The 19,050-nt window shown below is 49.4% G+C and overlaps 2 protein-coding genes across 2 annotated transcripts in view; one reads left to right on the plus strand and one right to left on the minus strand.

Moving 5' to 3' along the window:
- Positions 1-19,050, plus strand: part of SLC35F4 (solute carrier family 35 member F4) — a gene marked incomplete at its 5' end in the record, with an annotated part of 138,610 nt that overhangs the window by 54,867 nt on the left and 64,693 nt on the right. The gene's annotated exons all lie outside the window — the stretch shown is intronic.
- The window catches only part of LOC309442145 (inositol 1,4,5-trisphosphate receptor-interacting protein-like 1), a gene marked incomplete at both ends in the record, with an annotated part of 43,649 nt that continues 25,478 nt past the window's right edge, over positions 880-19,050 (minus strand). Inside the window, one exon of the mRNA XM_082057713.1 lies at positions 880-2,349. Within this exon, the coding sequence (XP_081913839.1) occupies positions 880-2,349 (1,470 nt within the window). The remainder of the gene's footprint in view (positions 2,350-19,050) is intronic.

Genomic DNA, 19,050 nt, shown 5'->3' on the forward strand with positions numbered 1-19,050 from the left:
GCTGTGAGCTGGTGCTTTGACATGATTTTAGAGATGAGCAGCATTTCTTCACAACAGAGCTGGCCTGGGTTTAATTAGGCATGTTTGAACCCTGCCTGGATGTGCCCACATCAGCGTGTGTGGTCGGCAGAGTGGCAGCTTGAGGAGAGAGGGGCTTTCATCACCAGAGATGGCACATGAGGGTGGTGGCTGTGGCATGATCCTTAATGACAGTGACTCATCAGGTCATCATGGATGTCTTTGTGTGGCAAGGTCTTGTTTGCCAGGGGTTACAGGGCTGCCTTCTGTGAGAAGCTGCACCCTGTGCTTGTGTTCCTCGAGCAAGTGATGCACAGACACCGATGCAGCATTTATTCAAACACAACTTTTATTGGCAACTTTGCACATGGCAAAGCTCCCACAAGGAATGGACGCTCTCGAAGTCAAGTGTGCGGTTGCTGTGCAGGTGGTATCGGAGTCCCTGTCACAAGCCTCCTCGCGATGGCCTCTCCAGCTGCAGCGGGTCCCACTCCCCAGTGTGTGCTTTTGCTGGGCAGGAAAGGTGCGGCACCAGTTCCCACTGCCGACTGATCAGCGTGTTCCCCGTGTCCAGCGTGCTTGGTTCTGCAGCACCAGCTCCCCGGGGAGTGTCTGGGGTGGGCAGAGTGTTCCCCAGACCCCAGAGGACACACAGAATCACATGGAGCCCTTTGTCCCCAGTGTAGACATCACCGGCTGCTGCGCTGGGGAGACCATCGAGAGGGGAACGCGGCCGCTCCTGGCAGAGGGCTGCTGCACACGGTGTTCGCTTGCCTTTCTCTGTCCTGCATTCTCCCCTCTTTTTTTTCCTGGAAGACACGGTGACCTGCGCAAACACAGCTCTGTGCAGGAAGACCTCTTTCAGCGTGCCTGGAGCACCAGTGTACGAACCCGATGTCGCAGCATCAGAAGCTCAAGCCACGCGTTCTCACAGGCATCAGAATCCTCCTCCAGGTGGTGGAAGAGGTTGAGCGGTTCAGCCATTCGCAAAGCCTGGGGCACAATGATCTCCTCGGGCACTTGATCATTGCCAATGAAGAAGTGGTTGAGGCATCCATCTTCCAGGCAGCCCTGCAGGTACTGCAGAATGTCCTCCAGCCGCTCCAAGAAATCCCTCCTGCTCCAGTCTGTCAGGGGTATGGTGGTCAGCAGGTGCATCACGACGGTCTTTAATGTACGGGTGGAAAGGTCTGTGTCCAGCAGGCTGCGGGCGCAGAGCTGCAGGCATCTGAGGTGGATGCTGTCAGGCTGTGCCTGGCTGGCAATATGCCTGAAGAACTTCATCTCTGCCACAGCGTAGCTCTCTGGCCACATGGTGCTTGGGGTGTAGGCGGCCTCTGCATTCTGGCTGCTCACGAAGATGTCCGAGTCGCCTTGCCTCACCCCAAACATCAACTCAACGAGGAGCCTTTTCTCGCCGCCTTGTGTCAGCTGGAATTTGCAGGAGCGGTCGGAGGGCAGCACTGTTAGGCGGTGTGTGTCTGACTCCGGCAGAATCCTCCAGGAATGCCTCAGCATGTCCTGGAAACAGCGGGCAATTTTCTGCACATCCAGGTAGGAGTCAGTGCAGAGGTCATGTAGGATGCTGGGGCCCTCGTTCCTTTGCTGCTCCTCTTCGTGGTCGTGGAGGAAGCAACGTGTCTCTCCTGCCGGCTGCTCCATCTCACAGGTACACACCGAGCCCACACGGATGCAAAAGTTCCTCACCGGCCCCAGGTGGCTCGGCTCCAGGTGGAAAGTGTGTCCACGGGGGGGCTTCAGGAGCACAAGCAGGCGGTAGGTGATGTCTTCTTGACGGGGACTCCAGCCTTCGAAGGCGCTGCCCACCTCAATGGCATCTTCCAGCACTTGGTACCAGGGATCGAAGAAGACACACTTGAAGAGCAAGATGAGTCTTTCCACCAGGTACTTAACAGCCTCGCTCTCTCTGTCCCAGTTCTGAACTGGCCTCTGGATGTGCTGCGCCAAAAGCCTTTGCAGGTCATTTGCACGTGTCTCTGGGTCACGGCTCCGTTTCCTGAGGCACCAGCAGAGCCCGAAGAGCAGGACCAGGACTGCAGCAACGGCCCAGCAGTGCCAGTGCTGCAAGGCAGGTTGGAGCAGGGATGGCCAGGCAAAGCCGCTCTGCTCCTGGTTGCTCTGCTCCCGGTTGCTCTGCTCGCGGCTCCTCTCCTCGACCTCCTGCCACAGCCGAGTCATCTCCCGGTTCAGCATCTCCGCACGCTGCTCCATGCGCTCGCGCGTCTCCTCATCCGGCTCATAGCCGACCGACTGCACGTCCAGCGTAAGAACTTGCCAAATCACCAAGAAAACGTCCAAAAAAGCCATGGCCTGCGGAGAAGAGAGAGAAGGGGCTCAGTGGGGCTGGCCGGGACGGAGGGTGCTGGCCAAGGTGCTCCTGCGAGCGGCCGGGCCCTCCATGCAGGGTGAGAACCCACCCCCGGGGGCCGCGTTTCTGCCCCGGCCCCGTCCAGCCCGGCCTCCCCCCGCCTGCGCACTCACCGCTGGCCCAGGCCGGACTGGGGCAGCGCTGCTGCTGGCGCCCCTGATAACCGCCCCGTGGGGACTCGTCCCCTGTGATGTCACAGGCGCCAGAGCGCGTCACAGACACGCCCGCCGGCCACCCCGCCTCAAGCAGAGGTGAAGGTGGAAGCAGGTAATGGGTGATATTGGGTGAAATCGCAGCCAGAGGAGGGTTTCGGTGAGGCCATTTGCTTTCATGGAATGTCCTGAGTTGGAAGGGACCCATAAAGATCATCAAGTCCAACTCCTGTCCCTGCACAGGACAACACTTAATATTTTAATACTTAGTTGGGATTAACCTAACTGCATCAGCTTTGGGTATGGTGTTCCTCCTTTCAAATGATGGCATCTTGTATTCAAGGACAGTCGCTGGCTTTTAGATTCACTACCTGAGTCGGGATTTCACTGCTAAGTGTGATTAGGGGGACGATGGGGCTGCTAAAATTCAGCAGGACGCTTGGGCAAGGTGGCACTTCTGGGTTCAGAACGTGAGCCTGGAAGGGACCTGTTTGAAGCCAGTGTTGTAGCACAGCTTGTGCTTCTTTGTGTGGGGTTAAATAAACCATGTCCCTGAGAACCTCATCTATGTGTCTTTTAAACGTCTCCATGGATGGTGACTCCAGCACTGCCCTGGGCAGCCTGTTCCAATGCCCCACAGCCCTCTGGGGAAGAAATTGTTCCCCACATCCAACCTCAACCTCCCCTGGCGCAACTTGAGGCCGTTTCCTCTGCTCCTGGCGCTTGTTCCTGGGGAGCAGAGCCCGACCCCCCTGGCTCCAAGCTCCTTTCAGGCAGTTCAGAGATCAGAAGGTCTCCCCTCAGCTCCTGTTCTCCAGCTGAACCCCCCAGGTCCCTCAGCCGCTCCCATCACACTTGTGCTCCAGCCCCTCACCAGCTCCATTCCCTTCTCCCCACTCGCTCCAGCACCTCAAGGCCTTTCTTGGTGTGAGGGGCCCAAAACCGACCCCAGGATTTGAGATGCGGCCTCGCCAGCATCAAGTACAGCGGGACGGTCACTGCCCTAGTCCTGCTGGCCATACTGTTCTTGATACACGCCAGGATGCTGTTGGCCTTTTTGGCCAGCTGGGCACATGCTGGCTCGTGTTCGTTGCTGAGGGCTGGACCTCGTGAGCTTTGCGTTGTGGAGCAGTTCAAATGTGAGTGTTGGGTCCCCGGGCTGACCAAGGGTTCGGGCAGGAGATGCGCTGAGGTCTCCTCCCAGCTGGCAAGCAAGAGGTGGTACCTCTGCCTTGGCTGGACAGGACACAGCATCCACATCGCGCGGTGTAAACATCACTTAGTGCCTCAGCGGTGGCTTTTTGGTGACCTGGGTAGCTCAAACGGAGGAAAACAACACTCTCAGACCTCCGTGGGCTTTTTGTGGTGCTGCCTCTGCTGCTGCATCCCTTTGGAGGAGTGATCTGGCCTTGTCTCTCAAAACCAGCTCTCTGCTTGGGCTTGGCACTGTTGTAATCCTGGTCGGTTCAGTGATCCAGTTAAGGAAACAGGCCCTCAAGCGTGACGCGGCCGAAGGGCGGAAGCGGTGGGAAGGGAGAGCATGGCACGAATAAATGTTCAGAAAGGGAAGGCAAAGGATGGAAACGCTTGAAACTGGCTTTTCTGCCCAAACTGGCACCTTGTCGAACCATCCCCGTGGCGTGAGTCAGATCTCTGCAGCTTGGCTGGGCTGGATGTGGAGAACAGATCCGAGTCGACCGTGTCCCAGCGCGGTCACCGCTGCGGCAAGAGAGCTCGGCTGAGCTCAGCAACCCGGCAGCCGCTGTGGCAGCGCCACTCACAGCCGCTCGCGGCTGTTCCCAGCAGGTAGTTTGGTTTATATATAATTTATCTTGTTTGCAGGCAGGGAGCTCGCAGCCCTGTCGGCGCAGCGGGGAGCGGCGCCATGCTGGGACTTTCAGTCTGGACTTCAAATGTGGGTTTTGAATGCTCCAAATGTTCCTCTTCTGCCCTGAATCTAAGCTGGTTTATTGAGTTTTGGGGGCCTGGCTTTTACCTGTGGTTCGCAAAACTCGTTGTATGTGAACAAAGCAGGGTTAAAGTGCTCCAGAGAATCCGATCTGAAGAAAAGCACAACGCTGGTTTGTAAGGGTGAGTGTGACAATGCCAAATACATAGAATCATTTTCGTTTGAAGACACCCTTAAATCAACACGCCCAACCCCGGGAGAATCCAGGCTGCTGTCTTTCAGTGTTCCTTAGAAGATGAGCACACAGTGTGATCCCAGGGCCGGGTTCGGTGCGTGTGCTCAGATTTGTCTGCATTTAAGGATGTAGTTCAGTGTTTGCTGTTCTCTGCTCTGCTGCCCTGGTGAGGCTGGGACTCATGTGGTCTGAAGTGCCTCGTGTGTCACTTGGGCTGTGCAGGACCCGTTGCCTTCACGCTCTGGGTTCGTGCACCAATTCCATGCCCAGTGTATGAGATGTGGCAGCTCTGAAAGGGTTACACAGCTCCCCCGATGTTAAACGTTTTGCAGTGTCTGTGGGTTGTGCAGAGATATTAGATAAGGTGATAATAATGTGTATTTAGGGTAGTTTTGACCTTCTGTTGCTGCCTGCCTTCCTTCTGAAGATGGATTTCTTTCTTCTAGCAAGTCTGGCTGCAGATGCTCCAATGGTCCCTTTTGGTCCTTGTCAGCCAAGTATTTTTTCAATGAAGAAGTGAGCATCCACTTACTCCAGAATCCCCAAAGAAAACCAGCAGTGACCAGTAATAAAACACCACTGAAAATTCATGTAGGCTTTATTGGACTTTCCAGGAGGCCCTACACTCTTCAGTTATTGCTTACAGAAGTTTTCCACTTATTAGAAAAGCCTTGATCGTGTGAACTAAAAGAACGTAAGGCTACAAGGGCACAAGGTATATGTGCAGCCTTCCAGCATCTCTCTGCTCCCGAGAGATGGTTGTGCTGTTCCCACCCAGCTTCTACAAGGTGTCTTTACTGATCACGGGCTGTTCAGCAGGGCAGAGTCCCAGCTTAATCAAATAATCTCCAGTACCTCTGGTGTGATTGTCTATATCTGACTATTTATAGCCCAATACCACGTGCGTCAGGCATGTGTCCCAGATTGTGTCTGAGAGTATGTTTGATAACAGATTTACAACTGTGGGAAAGAAGCGCAGCGACGGGCACAGAATTTAGATGGTGCTGCTGCTGCTGTGGGGCATATTTGTGTTTCCTAAAGATGTTACAGAAATGCAGGGGTGCTGCTGCTTAATGTATTCACTTTACCCCATCTGTGATTGTACCCTTGACGGGACACGGGAAACGGACTAACAATCATTTCAAGAGATACATCTGCTGCCGTACCTGATTTCTGGGGAAGATTTTTGCAGAGAGACACTGGATTCAGCTGGTACATGAGCCTGTGTAGGATACAGGCGGTACCAGGTGGATGTATATGTTGAAGGCATACAGACGTACCTGCCCGGTTTGTAATCCTCTCTTAGCTGAAATCCTGACATCAAGACTAGATATCTTCAATGTGGCAACACAAAAATGGAGCTGAGCTAAGGCAGAAAGCCACGAGTGAGGTTCTGCTTTGTGTGGATTTTTCCAAGGGGATGGCTTTGGAGGCAAAGAAGCGTAAAGATGATAACCCCCTCCAAAGTTTGCTCCTGCCTACGGCTGTGAGGCTTGGAATGATGCCTTGTGACCCTCCTCCCTGCAAACTCTGGGGCTTTTTGCTTAATGCAAAGCTGGCAGAAATATTGGCAGTTGATAAATTAGCGTCTTTATTTGTCATCTCAGTCAAGATGGCTCTTCTTTGTAACAGATGTGGACAACCGGTGAGACTGCAGGCAAATGCTTGAGCGCTGGTTTCATCTGAATTAAGAGAGGGAAGGTCTACCTACAGAGAAGGAATAAATGATACATATGCTGATTTTCCCCCCACTGCTTCTGTTTTTCTCAGTCACAGGTGGAAAACTTCATCTGCAGCTTGTGTATGACCATTTGGGCTCCTTCAGCTTGAAATGTCAGGGAAAGGGCTTGACAAGGTGATTCGTGGAAGATAATAGTTCTTTGAGAATTTCATGGTGAGATGGAACTGCGGCAGGAGTGGAACCAGGGTACTTGGGTAGAAAAGGGATAAATCTGTCGGAGAACAAGGCGTCATCTGTTCCCTTGCTCTGAGAACAGCTTGTTTTTCCAAGATCTGTCCCTTCACACGGGAGAGCTTTGTCAACAAAAAAAAGGAGGGGAAAAATGCTCAAACTTCCTGCGTAACCTACAATCCCCCGCTGGTCCCGAATGAAATGAGATGTAAGCACCTCTCTGCCTTTAAATAGCATATGGGCAATCAGTCCTCAGAGCCTGGCGATAGCATCACTAACACTGATTGGATACAGGGAATTAAACAAAAGAACCAAATCTGTGCTGCTTTCATCTGCATGTGAATGGCTGAGGGAAAAAATCAATACTTGTTAGCTAAATAGGGACAATATTGTCAGCGCTGAAAGTTATTTTCCATTCTCTATACTCTATTTAGAGCTTGTGAATGATCTTGTGTCTGCTCAGCTGAGCCTTGGCAGAGGAGACAAAGGATGATACGGGGGTTAAGGCTGGAAATGGGACTGAGGTTTGGTTTTAATTCCCTGCTATTCCACAAGCTCCTCATGAGACTTTGGGAATATTTTTAAGCTTTCTGCAAAGTTTAGGCAACATGTCTCTTTTTTACATGTCACAGTAATTTAGGTGGGGAACACTTGTGGACTGGACTAAGTCTGTCTCCTTTTGTTCCCGGTGGATCTTCCTCAGTTTTGGGTTGATGGTTCTGCTGCATGATCTACTCCCACTGGTTAAACTGGGAAATCAGAGGGGCCGCTAAACCTCGTTGTGACTCTGGTCATGGCCAAGAGGCCTCAGCTTTTCCCTTTGTGTAACTTCAATATAAACTCAAGACTAACAAGCAGGCAGGAAAGGTGTCTCTGCCTTTTGTGCATGCCAGCTATAATCTGCACCACCTTAACACTCCTCAGTGATTTATAATTAACAGAGACACTTTCAAGGGTTTGTGGCTTTTTTATTTTGTTTCTCATTGGTCCTGCCTATGTTTGAAGTGGCCTTATCTGTGTTTAATTTTGCCTCGTGGATTCTTGAAGAGAAACACGGATTTAAGCAGTCCGGAAGAAAGATTAAGCCATTGTTTTAGCTGATCTTCATGCAAAGGAGACTGCCTGCTCTGCCTGTCTTGGGTTTCAGAAATTCTATTATACTACAGCATAACTTGGAGGGAGGATTTAAGTGATCATGTTAGCAGCCCACTTTACACTAATCTTAACTTTTATTTGCATGCGGTAAGTCTGCTGTTGGCAAAATAGCTTTATTGTTGTTATTGCCTTGAAAAAGGAGTCCTGTCATTTGTTGTGCTGCAGCATGAAAGCATTTTGCGGTTTTCTCTCTGAGGAGTTTTAACAGTGTCTGTGACTTGGTGATTGTTTCCACTTTGAACCCAACATCCACCTGAGCCGGAGCTGTTGCTACGAGGTTTCTGGGAACTTCACAGTCGCAATATTCTCCATGGAGTTCTTGCAGTGTACCTGGTAGAGCTGCGAGGTCTCTCATCACTGGTGAGTTCTTTGGGACATTCCTTTGGGTATTCGATTTGTCGTTTCTGACAAAGCTTCCTGCCAAAATAATTTTCTTCAAAGACACTGAGCCCCTTAGTCCAAAGCCGCTTGAGGTCTTAGAGCTCTCAAAAGCCTTCAAACGGTGGCATTTCAGCCCGTCTGCTACCTGCAGAATGATCTCATGTATTTCCCAAAAGACAGTCACAGCTCATCTCCCCTGAGTCCTCATTAGAAGATGAGAAGACCTTCCTCTGCGGACTTATGGCTTGCTTTCATCAGGAGACAACACAGAATCATAGAATCATTTTGGTTGGAAGAGACCCTCAAAACCATCAAGTCCAACCTTGACCTAAACCCGGCACTAACCCATGTCCCTACGAACCTTGTCTCTGTGTCTTTTAAACCCCTCCAGGGATGGTGACTCCACCACTTGCCTGGGCAACCTGTTCCAGTGCTTCACAACATCCTTCACACCTGGGGTGGTGTGAGACCTCTCGAGCTGTCCTGCCGTAGGGCAGGAGGGATCCGATTAAACTTGGTGCCAGCCAACTCTGCTGCAAGAACGTTTTGTGCCCGTGTTGAGGGTTTAGATTGCAGGGAGACAATAAAACCCTGGCAGATGTATTGTTAACCTCCCTCTTCCCTCCTCCTCCCCCTTTCGGCCCCTCCCTCTCCCCCTTCCCACTCAGCACAGGCGATCGGGAGGGAAAGAAGGACAGAGAGAAGAGAGTTGGAAAAATTAAAAATGTTTTACTAATGCTACTGATAAGAATAGAGAAAATAATACAAAATATACAAAACCAATCTTGAAAGTCTCAGCAACTGCAGAGCCGGCACCCGAAGTCCTGGACTGGACTCTGCAGCCAACCGGAGCTGGATTCAGTCTGTCACTCGCCTCAGTTCTCAGGAATGACTCGCAAGGTCCTCTCCTAATGTCGCCATAAGGAAAAGGGACGAGATCCTCGTGATCTCCCACTTTTATATGAAGTATCCCGTGAATGGGATGTTATACACAGTTGGTCAGTTTCTTGGTCACCTGTTTCTCGTTGTCCCTCTGGCGAGATGTCCATCAATGCTTATCAATAACTTCACATTCCATTGCTATGTTCACCAAAACATGTGTCTGGTTCTCCAGGAAAATGCAGCTAATATGAAGTTTTATCTGACAGGCAAATTCACTAAAGAGAAACTTGTTTTTAACAAAACCAGGACAGCCCGGCCAGGGATCCCTGGCTGCCGTGTGCTGCTTTGTACCATGTAGCGGTGCTGGTGATTTAATGCTGCTCTGTCCCTGTGGACTCGGATCAGGAGGGAGGAGAACAGAGCAAGAGCCTCATGAAAAGGCCCTTGATTTTTGTTGGAATCACAAGATTGCTGGCACTGTCTGGAGTGCACCAGGACTGAGCAAGTAATTTCTCAGAACTTACTGCCCTTCTGGAGGAGAGAGGCTTAAAAATTTGGCTTTCTTTACGTCTTTGGAGGAATGGTGGCTTCAGGGCTGTTGTGACATCAGTACAGCGCAGTGGATGGTTGTAGCAAATCCTTTCCCTGAAGGAGCTCTCTGACATCTTCTTTGGTGTGTACAGAAACTGCCTGCAGGCTTGACAGGGCTGTTGTTTGCTGGGGTGGCTTGGAAGAGCACACAGGTACGGAAACTGGTCCCAAAACGCTCTCTTGCCCTGTGGGTTATGAGGTGTTCTCCCTCTGATCTTCACAGGCCAAGCTTTGGTGCCGATGTGCTATCTCTGCTGGACCTCTTGCCCTTCAAGCTAATTCTCCTCTGCGTGTTTCCTCCTTTCCAGTTTCCTTTTATTCTCTATTCTTCTTCCATGGCAGTTTCCAGTGTTTTTCACCAGCCTTTTAGTGAATTTTTGTGGTGTCTCTGCTCTTCTGTCCTTATAACCTGCAAGTCTTCTTCACCAAGTGTCCTTTGTGCTTTGCAGTCATTTCCCAATGACACCCACAGTCGTTAAGGTGGGGTTTGTAAAGCTGTCTTTAAAGTCATTCCTGGGCCTGATGTCTGTTATGTGCTACATTTAAAACCTCTGGTTTTAAAAATCATCACAGGAAAGCCAAGGAGCGTCTGCTTCGCTTTGACAGACAGAATGTCAGCAAGCTGCTGGGGTGACCAAAATGATGTGGTCACTAAATCACTGCGATGTTTGCCGTTGTCAGGTTGAAGTTCTCCCACTTGAGCCTAAAAATAAAGCGCTTTCAATTCTGCATGTGCAGGCAAACCGTCACTTTGTGTTAAATGGATTGATTAAATGTTCTGCTTAAGTGTGCTCAGTGAAGCAAGCACCACCAAAACCGGATCATCTTCTCTGCTGGAGCATCCTTTTCACTCACAGTATCACAGTATGTTTGGGATTGGAAGGGACCTCAAAAGATCATCTAGTCCAATCCCCCTAAGACTTCTTTGAAGAAATCAGAGGGTCTGTTTAGGCTCAGTCTTGAGCATTCAAAATTGGCTGAATTTTGCCAAACTTAATCCTTTTCATGGAAGAGCCACTTGCTATCCAGTATGTATGAATGCCAAAGTGGCTAAAACAAATTGGCATCAGGTACGTGGTGGATCCTGTGCAGCAAGTTTCCACTTTGCCCTTGAAAGTCTGTGATTTCCTGCCGATGCCAATATAGTCCTGTTTGTACGTGAAGCAAGAACTCAGCAGTTGTTTCCACGTTGGCTGGACGGCCTGGCAGTGGGAGAGATCGCTTGTACTTGGGTGTCGTGAGGGCTGACAACTTCCCTGGCAGCGTGAGCTGCTGCAAAGCTTCCATTTTAATTGTTTTAGTACAGAAATTGCGCTCATAACTTTAGACCTTTCTTCAGGCCAAGGTGGATGCGGGTGCAGGCGATCGCTGCCTGTGATAACTGCTCTGATAAGGCAAGGTGGGCGATTACGCCGGTGTCACAACTTTAATCAGAAGATTGAAACTACTAAACCTACCTGGTCAAAAAAATATGTTTTGAAGTCATAGCTTAAGCCTTCACTTTGTTTAGGCTTGTCTTGAAGGTTCAACTGGTATCTTAACACTATAACAGAACTAGTTTCTAGAAGGTGTGTTCTTGCCTTCCTCGGTTTTTGTTGCTTTTGGTATAACAGATGGATTTCAATGTCTCCTTGCTATAGCATTTGCTCTAGATTTCTCCACCCCACGGACACTTCCATGTGTTCTTTTCCCCAGAGAAGATAGATGAGTGTGGTCAGAAGACCCTGAACAACCTGCACAACCCCTGTAAAAAGCCCCTTGGCTCTTGGCTCATCCTCAGAGCAGCATTTTGGAGGTTCCAGAGGTGAACGACTTCCGATGAAGCAGTCTGGTCAGCTGCACATACACAATTGTTCTACAGCTAAGTGAGCTGAGGTGATTTTTATAAACTGCTCTTTTTTTGAATTGGGACACATTCACGTGTTGTTTAAGGGCAGGTTTTCAAACAGCCGTGATTGTCTTGTTGGCTTCTGAGTGAAAGGTGCGTGTTTCAAACCAAAGGGCTTTGGGGAAGTTCCTGCTCTAATATTTATCGCTGTATCCAGACAACTTAGTCTGCATGGACATTGCTGTGCTAGATTTCTTATTGACTGAATACATCTAATTTTTATCATTTTAAGTGGAGTTTTGGCCATCTTTGGCTTTACTTGGGTTGTTTGGTGAAAGGGTAGAAACACCCAGTTACATCTTTGCTGTGCCAGTTGGGGACCTTCTGGTCCCCCTGGACTTTGCTACAACCCTCATCACAACCAGAACGGAGGAGCTGGTCGGGGACGTCCTTTGCTTCGGCAGGTGAGTTTTAGCTCTGAGCATCATCAGCTGCCCACAGCTCGCAGGTGTATTTCTCACAAAGCAGCATCTGAGTGCTGGAGCACTGGGAATCACCTGAATCTCCTGCCCTGTTATTTACTGATGCTCAGGGAGGTCAGTGCCGTGCCACATGTAGAGAATTAGGGTGCATTTTCAGGTGGCTTTGTCCAAATGTGCTATATTATTTTCCTCTTTCCAGATTGAATTATTCTTTCTTTAAAAAAAAAAAAAAAAAAAATTTAGTTTTCCACACTATTATAAGCTGTTTCATGTAAAGCTGGAAGAGATGAAACACCACATAGTGTAGGACCTACAGATATTCTGAGCTGGTGGGTGCTCTCAGAAGAGCCACGTCACGTAAATAAGAGCAGCCATATAACTGCTGTGAATTGCTCTGGCTTAGGTCAGGCTGAGATCAACTTTGATTAGAGAATCGTAGAGCTGAGAACAGCTCGCTGATTAATGCTCAGAAGATTCTTCTGGAAGCAAAATTTGAATTGATATTTTTAATGGGTTCTTGAGGCAAAAACGTCTGGGAGAGGGCTTGTTTCCTTACAGTTTGTATTAAACCTGCAGTTGATGTTCCGGAGCTTAAATATGTTTATAGGTTCTATAACTGAAAGAATAGTCTTGGGATATTTTACAGATATATTAAATATCAGCTATGATATGACAGCGATAAACACATCAGACTGTGGGCTACTGGAATCATTTATATCCTGCGGATGCGGAGGCTTCGTACATCACTGGGCTTTGTGCCTGACAAATGTAAGGATGTTAATTATTATGCTATAATTCATCAGCTGAAGTGTCTTGCAGCACTGTTATTAAGCCAAATTCCAAGGCCTTTGCTAGGTCATTAAGCAAAAAGTAAGACTAATTTACGCTGTTATTAATCAATGAATTAAATATATTCTGAAGTCTGGTTTTAAAAAGCAATGTACTGCTTGGGTGAAAAGTGAATAAATTAAGTAAAAATGAGTAAAAAGAACAATAAATAACTCTTCATATCAGTTTAAATAATTTTGGAAAAGAATAATTATTTCTGCAGAGCCGTATGAGCCCAGACCAGTTCCTGGTTTGAGGAGCTACAAGGCTGACCAGAAACAGTGAAGAATTTGCTAGAATTTCACCCAGTAAACGAGGTCCTGATCTTGATTTGTGATCTGCCCCCTTCCTCCTGGCTTGTGGCTCTGCCATGGGATGCATCTGGGAACCCTCTTCACTGGCCTAATGTGGACAAGGCATCAGTTTTTCAAATCTCCCCAGGCCTAGCTTGAACTTACAAGCTTCTTGATCTTCTTGGTCTTGGTTTCAGGGCCCTTGGGCTCACGTTCTACCTTGGTTAAGGCCTTGAGTTCAACAAATGAGCTGTGCAAAGGGTGGTGGTGGCCATCTAGAGATTATGTGGTCCCAGCTACCTGAGTGAGCTTGTTGTCAGAGCTCAGTGAGTCACTTCATCTCAAATCCCGTGATTTATGTTGTCCTACAGCCCCTCTGCTCTCTCTGGTGCTCACGTTATTCCCTTCTCCCTTGGCATGTGACTGACCAGGACCAGGCTGGTTTTCACACATGATTTTCCAGGTGACTCCTGTGGCATCAGCATGGTGTGACCTTTCAGGACAAGCCAGGAACTTCCCACTGGAAGCACTGGTCAGCTCCCAGTTTATCTGTGGAGCATCTCCTGTGTGAAGAAAGGCTGAGGGAGCTGGGGCTCTGGAGCTGGACAAGAGGACACTGAGGGTGGACTCATTCATGGGGATCAATATATAAAGGGTGAGTGTCAGGAGGATGGAGCCAGGCTCTTCTCAGTGACAACCAATGATAGGACAGGGGGTAATGGGTACAAACTGGAACACAGGAGGTTCCACTTAAATTTGAGAAGAAACTTGTTCCTGGTGAGGGTGGCAGAGCCTGGCCCAGGCTGCCCAGGGGGGTTGTGGAGTCTCCTTCTGTGCAGACATTCCAACCCGCCTGGACACCTTCCTGTGTAACCTCATCTGGGTGTTCCTGCTCCATGGGGGGATTGCTGGAGAGGGTCCAGCGTAGGGCAACGAAGATGATTAAGGGAGTGGAGCACCTCCCTTATGAAGAAAGGCTGAGGGAGCTGGGTCTCTTTAGTTTGGAGAAGAGGAGACTAAGGGGGGACCTTATTAATGTTTATAAATATATAAATATATAAATATATAAATATATAAATATATAAATATATAAATATATAAATATATAAATATATAAAGGGTGAGTGCCATGAGGATGGAGCCAGGCTCTTCTCGCTGGCAAACAATGATAGGACAAGGGGTAATGGGATCAAGCTGGAACACAAGAGGTTCCACTTAAATTTGAGAAGAAACTTCTTCTCAGTAAGGGTGACAGAGCACTGAAACAGGCTGCCCAGGGGGGTTGTGGAGTCTCCTTCTCTGGAGACATTCAAAACCCGCCTGGACATGTTCCTGTGCGACCTCACCTGGGCGTTCCTGCTCCATGGGGGGATTGCACTGGATGAGCTTTTGAGGTCCCTTCCAATCCCAAACATACTGTGATACTGTGATACTGTGATTGCACTGGATGAGCTTTCCAGGTCCATTCCAGTCCCTGACATTCTGGGATTCTGTGATCTCCCCAAACCTCATACCCAGCTCATGAACCAACCCCAGCTCTGGTTGCTGGGCCCCCCTGCTTGGCCCATTACCGGTGATGTTCTTGGTTGCCAGGACCAAGACTATGGACTTGCCAGGACTATGCTTTCATGTCTTTTGTAAGTGCCAGCTCAGTGGCTTCCCACAGGGCCAGGAGGTCAAATTTGGGAGCCTGTCAGCTGAGCCATTTCCAGTTTTCTTGACCTGCTTTTGCATCAGTATCTGACAGGCTCAAATCCCACAGTACTAAAGAATTACAGCAAATATTTACTCTTCTTTCTGTTGCGGCAGCACCGGAGAGGCTGTCTCTGACTTGTGAAGCGTGTTGTGCTGAAGCGCTGCTCACGTGCTTGGATTTTAGAGACGGATCCTGCCCCAAGAGCATCCGTGTCAAGCGGGCAAGGAAGCTGCAGAGAGGTGAATGTATTAGGGCCAAGTCATGAGGGTGTCTGTAGCTGAGGCAGATATTAAACAAAAGCCCCACGAGCTCTCTTCTGCTGCAGACCGTGGTACCTTTTGCTGTTTCACCGGGCTGGAATGAGAAAGCCACGTTTTATAGGCACACCATGTCTGCCATCACCCCACCAAGTGACGGGAAGTTGGAGAATGCTTTACTGTTGTTTTGGTTGTTGGGTTTTTTTAATGTTACATAAGTCTGTAAGCTGCTACGATCATTAGAATGAACTTTTCCCCATATTTCAAACCCAATCACTTGTTTTGACGTTTGCAATCTGGGTCGTGCTTTTCTGGTGGTTGTGTCGAAAGGAGCAGCCCATGTTCTCCCATTCTCTTTACGTGACTTGAAAAGAGAAGTTCAGGCCTCCGTTAAATTCCCATTGAGAGCCAAGCGCTGGAACGTGAGCTAGGTAAGATTTCACCCGTCTTTCCTAATATTTATAGTTCAGTGATTTAGGAGAAAAGCATTCCAGCCCGTTCTAGGCCGAGGAAGGAGGCACGAGCGTGTGAGCAGAGAACTGCAGGAGAGATGGAGCAGGGGACTGACAAGAGCTGCCGCTACCGGAGGCAGTTTCACTTCTACTGAAGCGTCTATTTTTGGCTCATGCATATTATGGCACAGATATTTCCCAGAAGATACTGTGGCTTTTATTTGAAGCCAGCTCTTTCTGCTGACTCCAGGTGGAACATCAGGGTATTTGGGTTATGGGCTTGTGTGTGCGAATCACCTTCAATAGGATGGGGAAAAGGGACCTAGTTCTGCTCTGGATTTTTTGTAAGGCTGAGCCTTGCGATTAGTGTGGTCAACCTGTGGCTTTTGAGCCAGATGGGATTTAAGCACAATACAAATGAGTTGGTTTTGTGCAGCTGGATCTATGCTGAAGGAGATGCTATGGGATGAAGGGGGAACTAAGACACTGTTGACCAGGGCCACACGACAGCAAGGGCAGCCCAGCATCATCACACAGCCTGCTGGGGAGCTGCTGAGCGCTCTTTGGAGATAACTTTGTCTTTGTTCTCTGAAGAACATAGTCACTGGGTCTCAGCCGAATGGAAGTTTGGGGTGTGCTGCCCACAACACTGGCTTCCCTGTGGTAATTTGTTGCTGTTTAATTAGAATCATAGAACAGTTTGTGGTGGAGGGGACCTTCAAAGGCCATCCAGTGCCCCCCCTGCCATGAGCAGGGGCATCTTCACCAGCTCAGGTTGCTCAGAGCCCCGTCCAGCCTGGCCTGGGATGTCTCCAGGGATGGTTCAGCCACCACCTCTCTGGCCAACCTGGGCCAGGCTCTCACCACCCTCAGGGACAACAATTTCTTCCTCATGTCCAGCCTGAATCTCCCTCCTTTAGTTTAAACCATCACCTCTTGTCCTATCACAACAGGCCCTGCTCAAAAGTCTGTCCCCATCTTTCTTACCAGCCCCTTTTAAGTACACAAAGGCCGCAATAAGGTCTCCCCAGAGCCTTTCCTTCTCCAGTGGAGTTGTTTTGTGTTGGCTTCACAAAGTCATATATGGGATAGTCAAATGCTGTTATCTGTAGGGAAGGATCACACAGGGCTATCCAGCCAGTCAAGTAGTTGAATTTTGCAAAATCTGGAGTTGTCCCAGGGCTTCAAATGATCCCTTTCGGCTCTAGAGAGCGCAGCAAGGCTGGGACGGTGCTGAGCGCGGGGCGCTTTGTGCCGCAGACAGTCTGAGCTGCGGGAGGGTGTTTTGATGTGCTCCAGGGGACCTCGTCTGCCGCTCCGTGGCTGTTTGGTGACAGCGGAGAAGCACAGAGCAGGGTCAGAGGCTGCGCAGGGGCTCTGCACTGCAGCTCAGGAGCTGTCGCTGTTTATCTCTTCAGAGTTGCAGTCGGAGGCCACAACAAGCTTTAAGTGCTGTATGGACAAGAAGGCACGCTGGTTCAGACCTGTGATTTGTCTTCAGCTGGGCTCACCCTCAGACGTGTCAGAGAAAAATGCGTGGAAAACTAGTCAGCAGGTGCGTTAGTATTCTGTCCATCACAAACAAATAAGCTGCAGGAAACTGGGGAATAGAAAGGTCATGTTCTGCCAATGCAAGCAGCGTCTGGGAAGGAAAAAATGACAGTACAGAACATGGTTAACCCTGGTCATGAGTGATGTGCTTAGAGCCCACATCCATCACTGTTACTGCTCTGCAAGTGGGAGAGATACACGGAGACTGTATGAGTAAGAACATCCAGTTGCAGCAGTGGCTGTTCTAGCATTCCTGTCTTCTCCGGCTCAGATGGACGGTGAGCTAAATCCAGCTAAATCCACCACAGATCCCTGTGAGTGCTTACTCCCCTCTGCCTGCTTTATGCCCCTCCAAGTGCTGCTGTAAAGCTCACTGCCCTGCCATGGGGCGGCTGCTCTTTGTTCTTTTCAGCTCCTTTTCAGCTCCTTTCTTTTCCTCTGTCTCAGATGTAAATGATGTGCCTGGTTTGTAAGGGCTCTGCTGACCATCCACGTCCTGTCTGGCTTTGCTCTGCAGAGCTGCTCTTCATTGCCTGTTTAAGGCAACTTCTCACAAAGCACCCTCAGTGTTTCACCTGGGCTGCCCTTTGCACGAAGGAGGCTTCCTCCCAACAGCCACGGCCTTTCTGCTTGTCCCTCAGATCTCTGCTTAAAAACCTGGTCTCCTGGTGTGCCTTCAAACCCCCGCAGCAAGTCCTGGAACCCAGCACCTGATCCCCAAAGGTGAACTCATGGGACTGTCCCTCAGGACTGACCAGATGTTCTGCTTTGTGTCCCTGTTCTTCCTGCCCATGGCAACAGAAGCTCTAAGCTGGGTGACTTCCACAGCAAGCAATTGCGTTAAAAAAAGTCAGTTTTCCTGAATGTTTTCACTCTGTGTCAGCAGACGTGACCTGAAACTCCTGCTTTTTGTCAGGCACCCTGAGGAAACCTTGCTATGAAATGCTCTTTATCCCTTGACACAAAATACTTTGAATCAGAAGGAGAAAGAGTTTGCAGTTAGGATTTTTTGGACTGTGGCTACCACAATGGGGTGCTGGCTTGTCAGACAGATAAATGTAATATGTGGTCAGACAGTCTGTCTAAACCAGTTCTGCTTTGGAGTTTGAAGTTCACCCCAAGCGGGACAAAAGTCCTGTTGACTACGTGAAAGGTCTTGAAGCAGAGACCTGGTAGTTTTGGTCAACTGTAATAGTATATACAGACTCAAATAGGATTCATGACCATAAAGGACAGCTGAACAGTCCCCCCCAAAAATTCACTACACACCCAAAAAGCCCCAACAGCTTTCTTAATGGACCAGAAAGGTTCGTTCTCCTTGAGGTGGCATCTCTGTTCTCAAAGTGAAGCTGTAGTCTTTGCCCACGGGCTGCACCATGTCAATGCATGTACAACGTGGTTACACCCAGGCGGAGCTAGAACAGGTCTGAGTGTTGCTAAACACATCTCGCACGTCTCTGCAGCTGGATCGCCGCTGTGTACAAGGTACTGAGCATATTTGGCTGTTGTTTTCAGGATAATCACCCTTACATGCTCTTCTCTGATCTGCATGGGTCAATGTCATGGTAGATCACACAGCAGGGAGAGGAGCATCAGCTGATGCTGGGACACATCAGCCTTGGTCACGCTTCCACTGGTGTAAAAGAAGTAGGGGGATTATCAATGGGACTTGAAATATTTCATGTTTGTTGAGCTCGGATACCTCATCTGAGTCTCTGGAACTGGTAGATAGGCACTGAAGTCACTGAGTCTGTTAGTGTTTTCCTCCTGCGAAGGGCTCTGGTAGGTGCTGGCAGGACGTGGTTTGAGGTGTCTAACTCGAGGCAAAGCAGATTTTGAAAACCTTGGCATCAGATTCTGCTGGGGAGGAAACTTTGACAAACGAAGCAGGAGGGGAGGGAGGGATAAGAGAGGAGGGAGATGGGGAAATGAGCTCTGACTCTGCAGAGTGTGGCCTGGAAGTGGCCATCGAGGGACTCCTCTGGCCCCACTCCTGCCAGTCACCTCTCCCTGACCATGCAGCTCCATCCCTTTCCCAA

This window comes from Streptopelia decaocto, assembly GCF_964273445.1.
Source record: "Streptopelia decaocto genome assembly, chromosome: 7".
NCBI lineage: Eukaryota > Metazoa > Chordata > Aves > Columbiformes > Columbidae > Streptopelia > Streptopelia decaocto.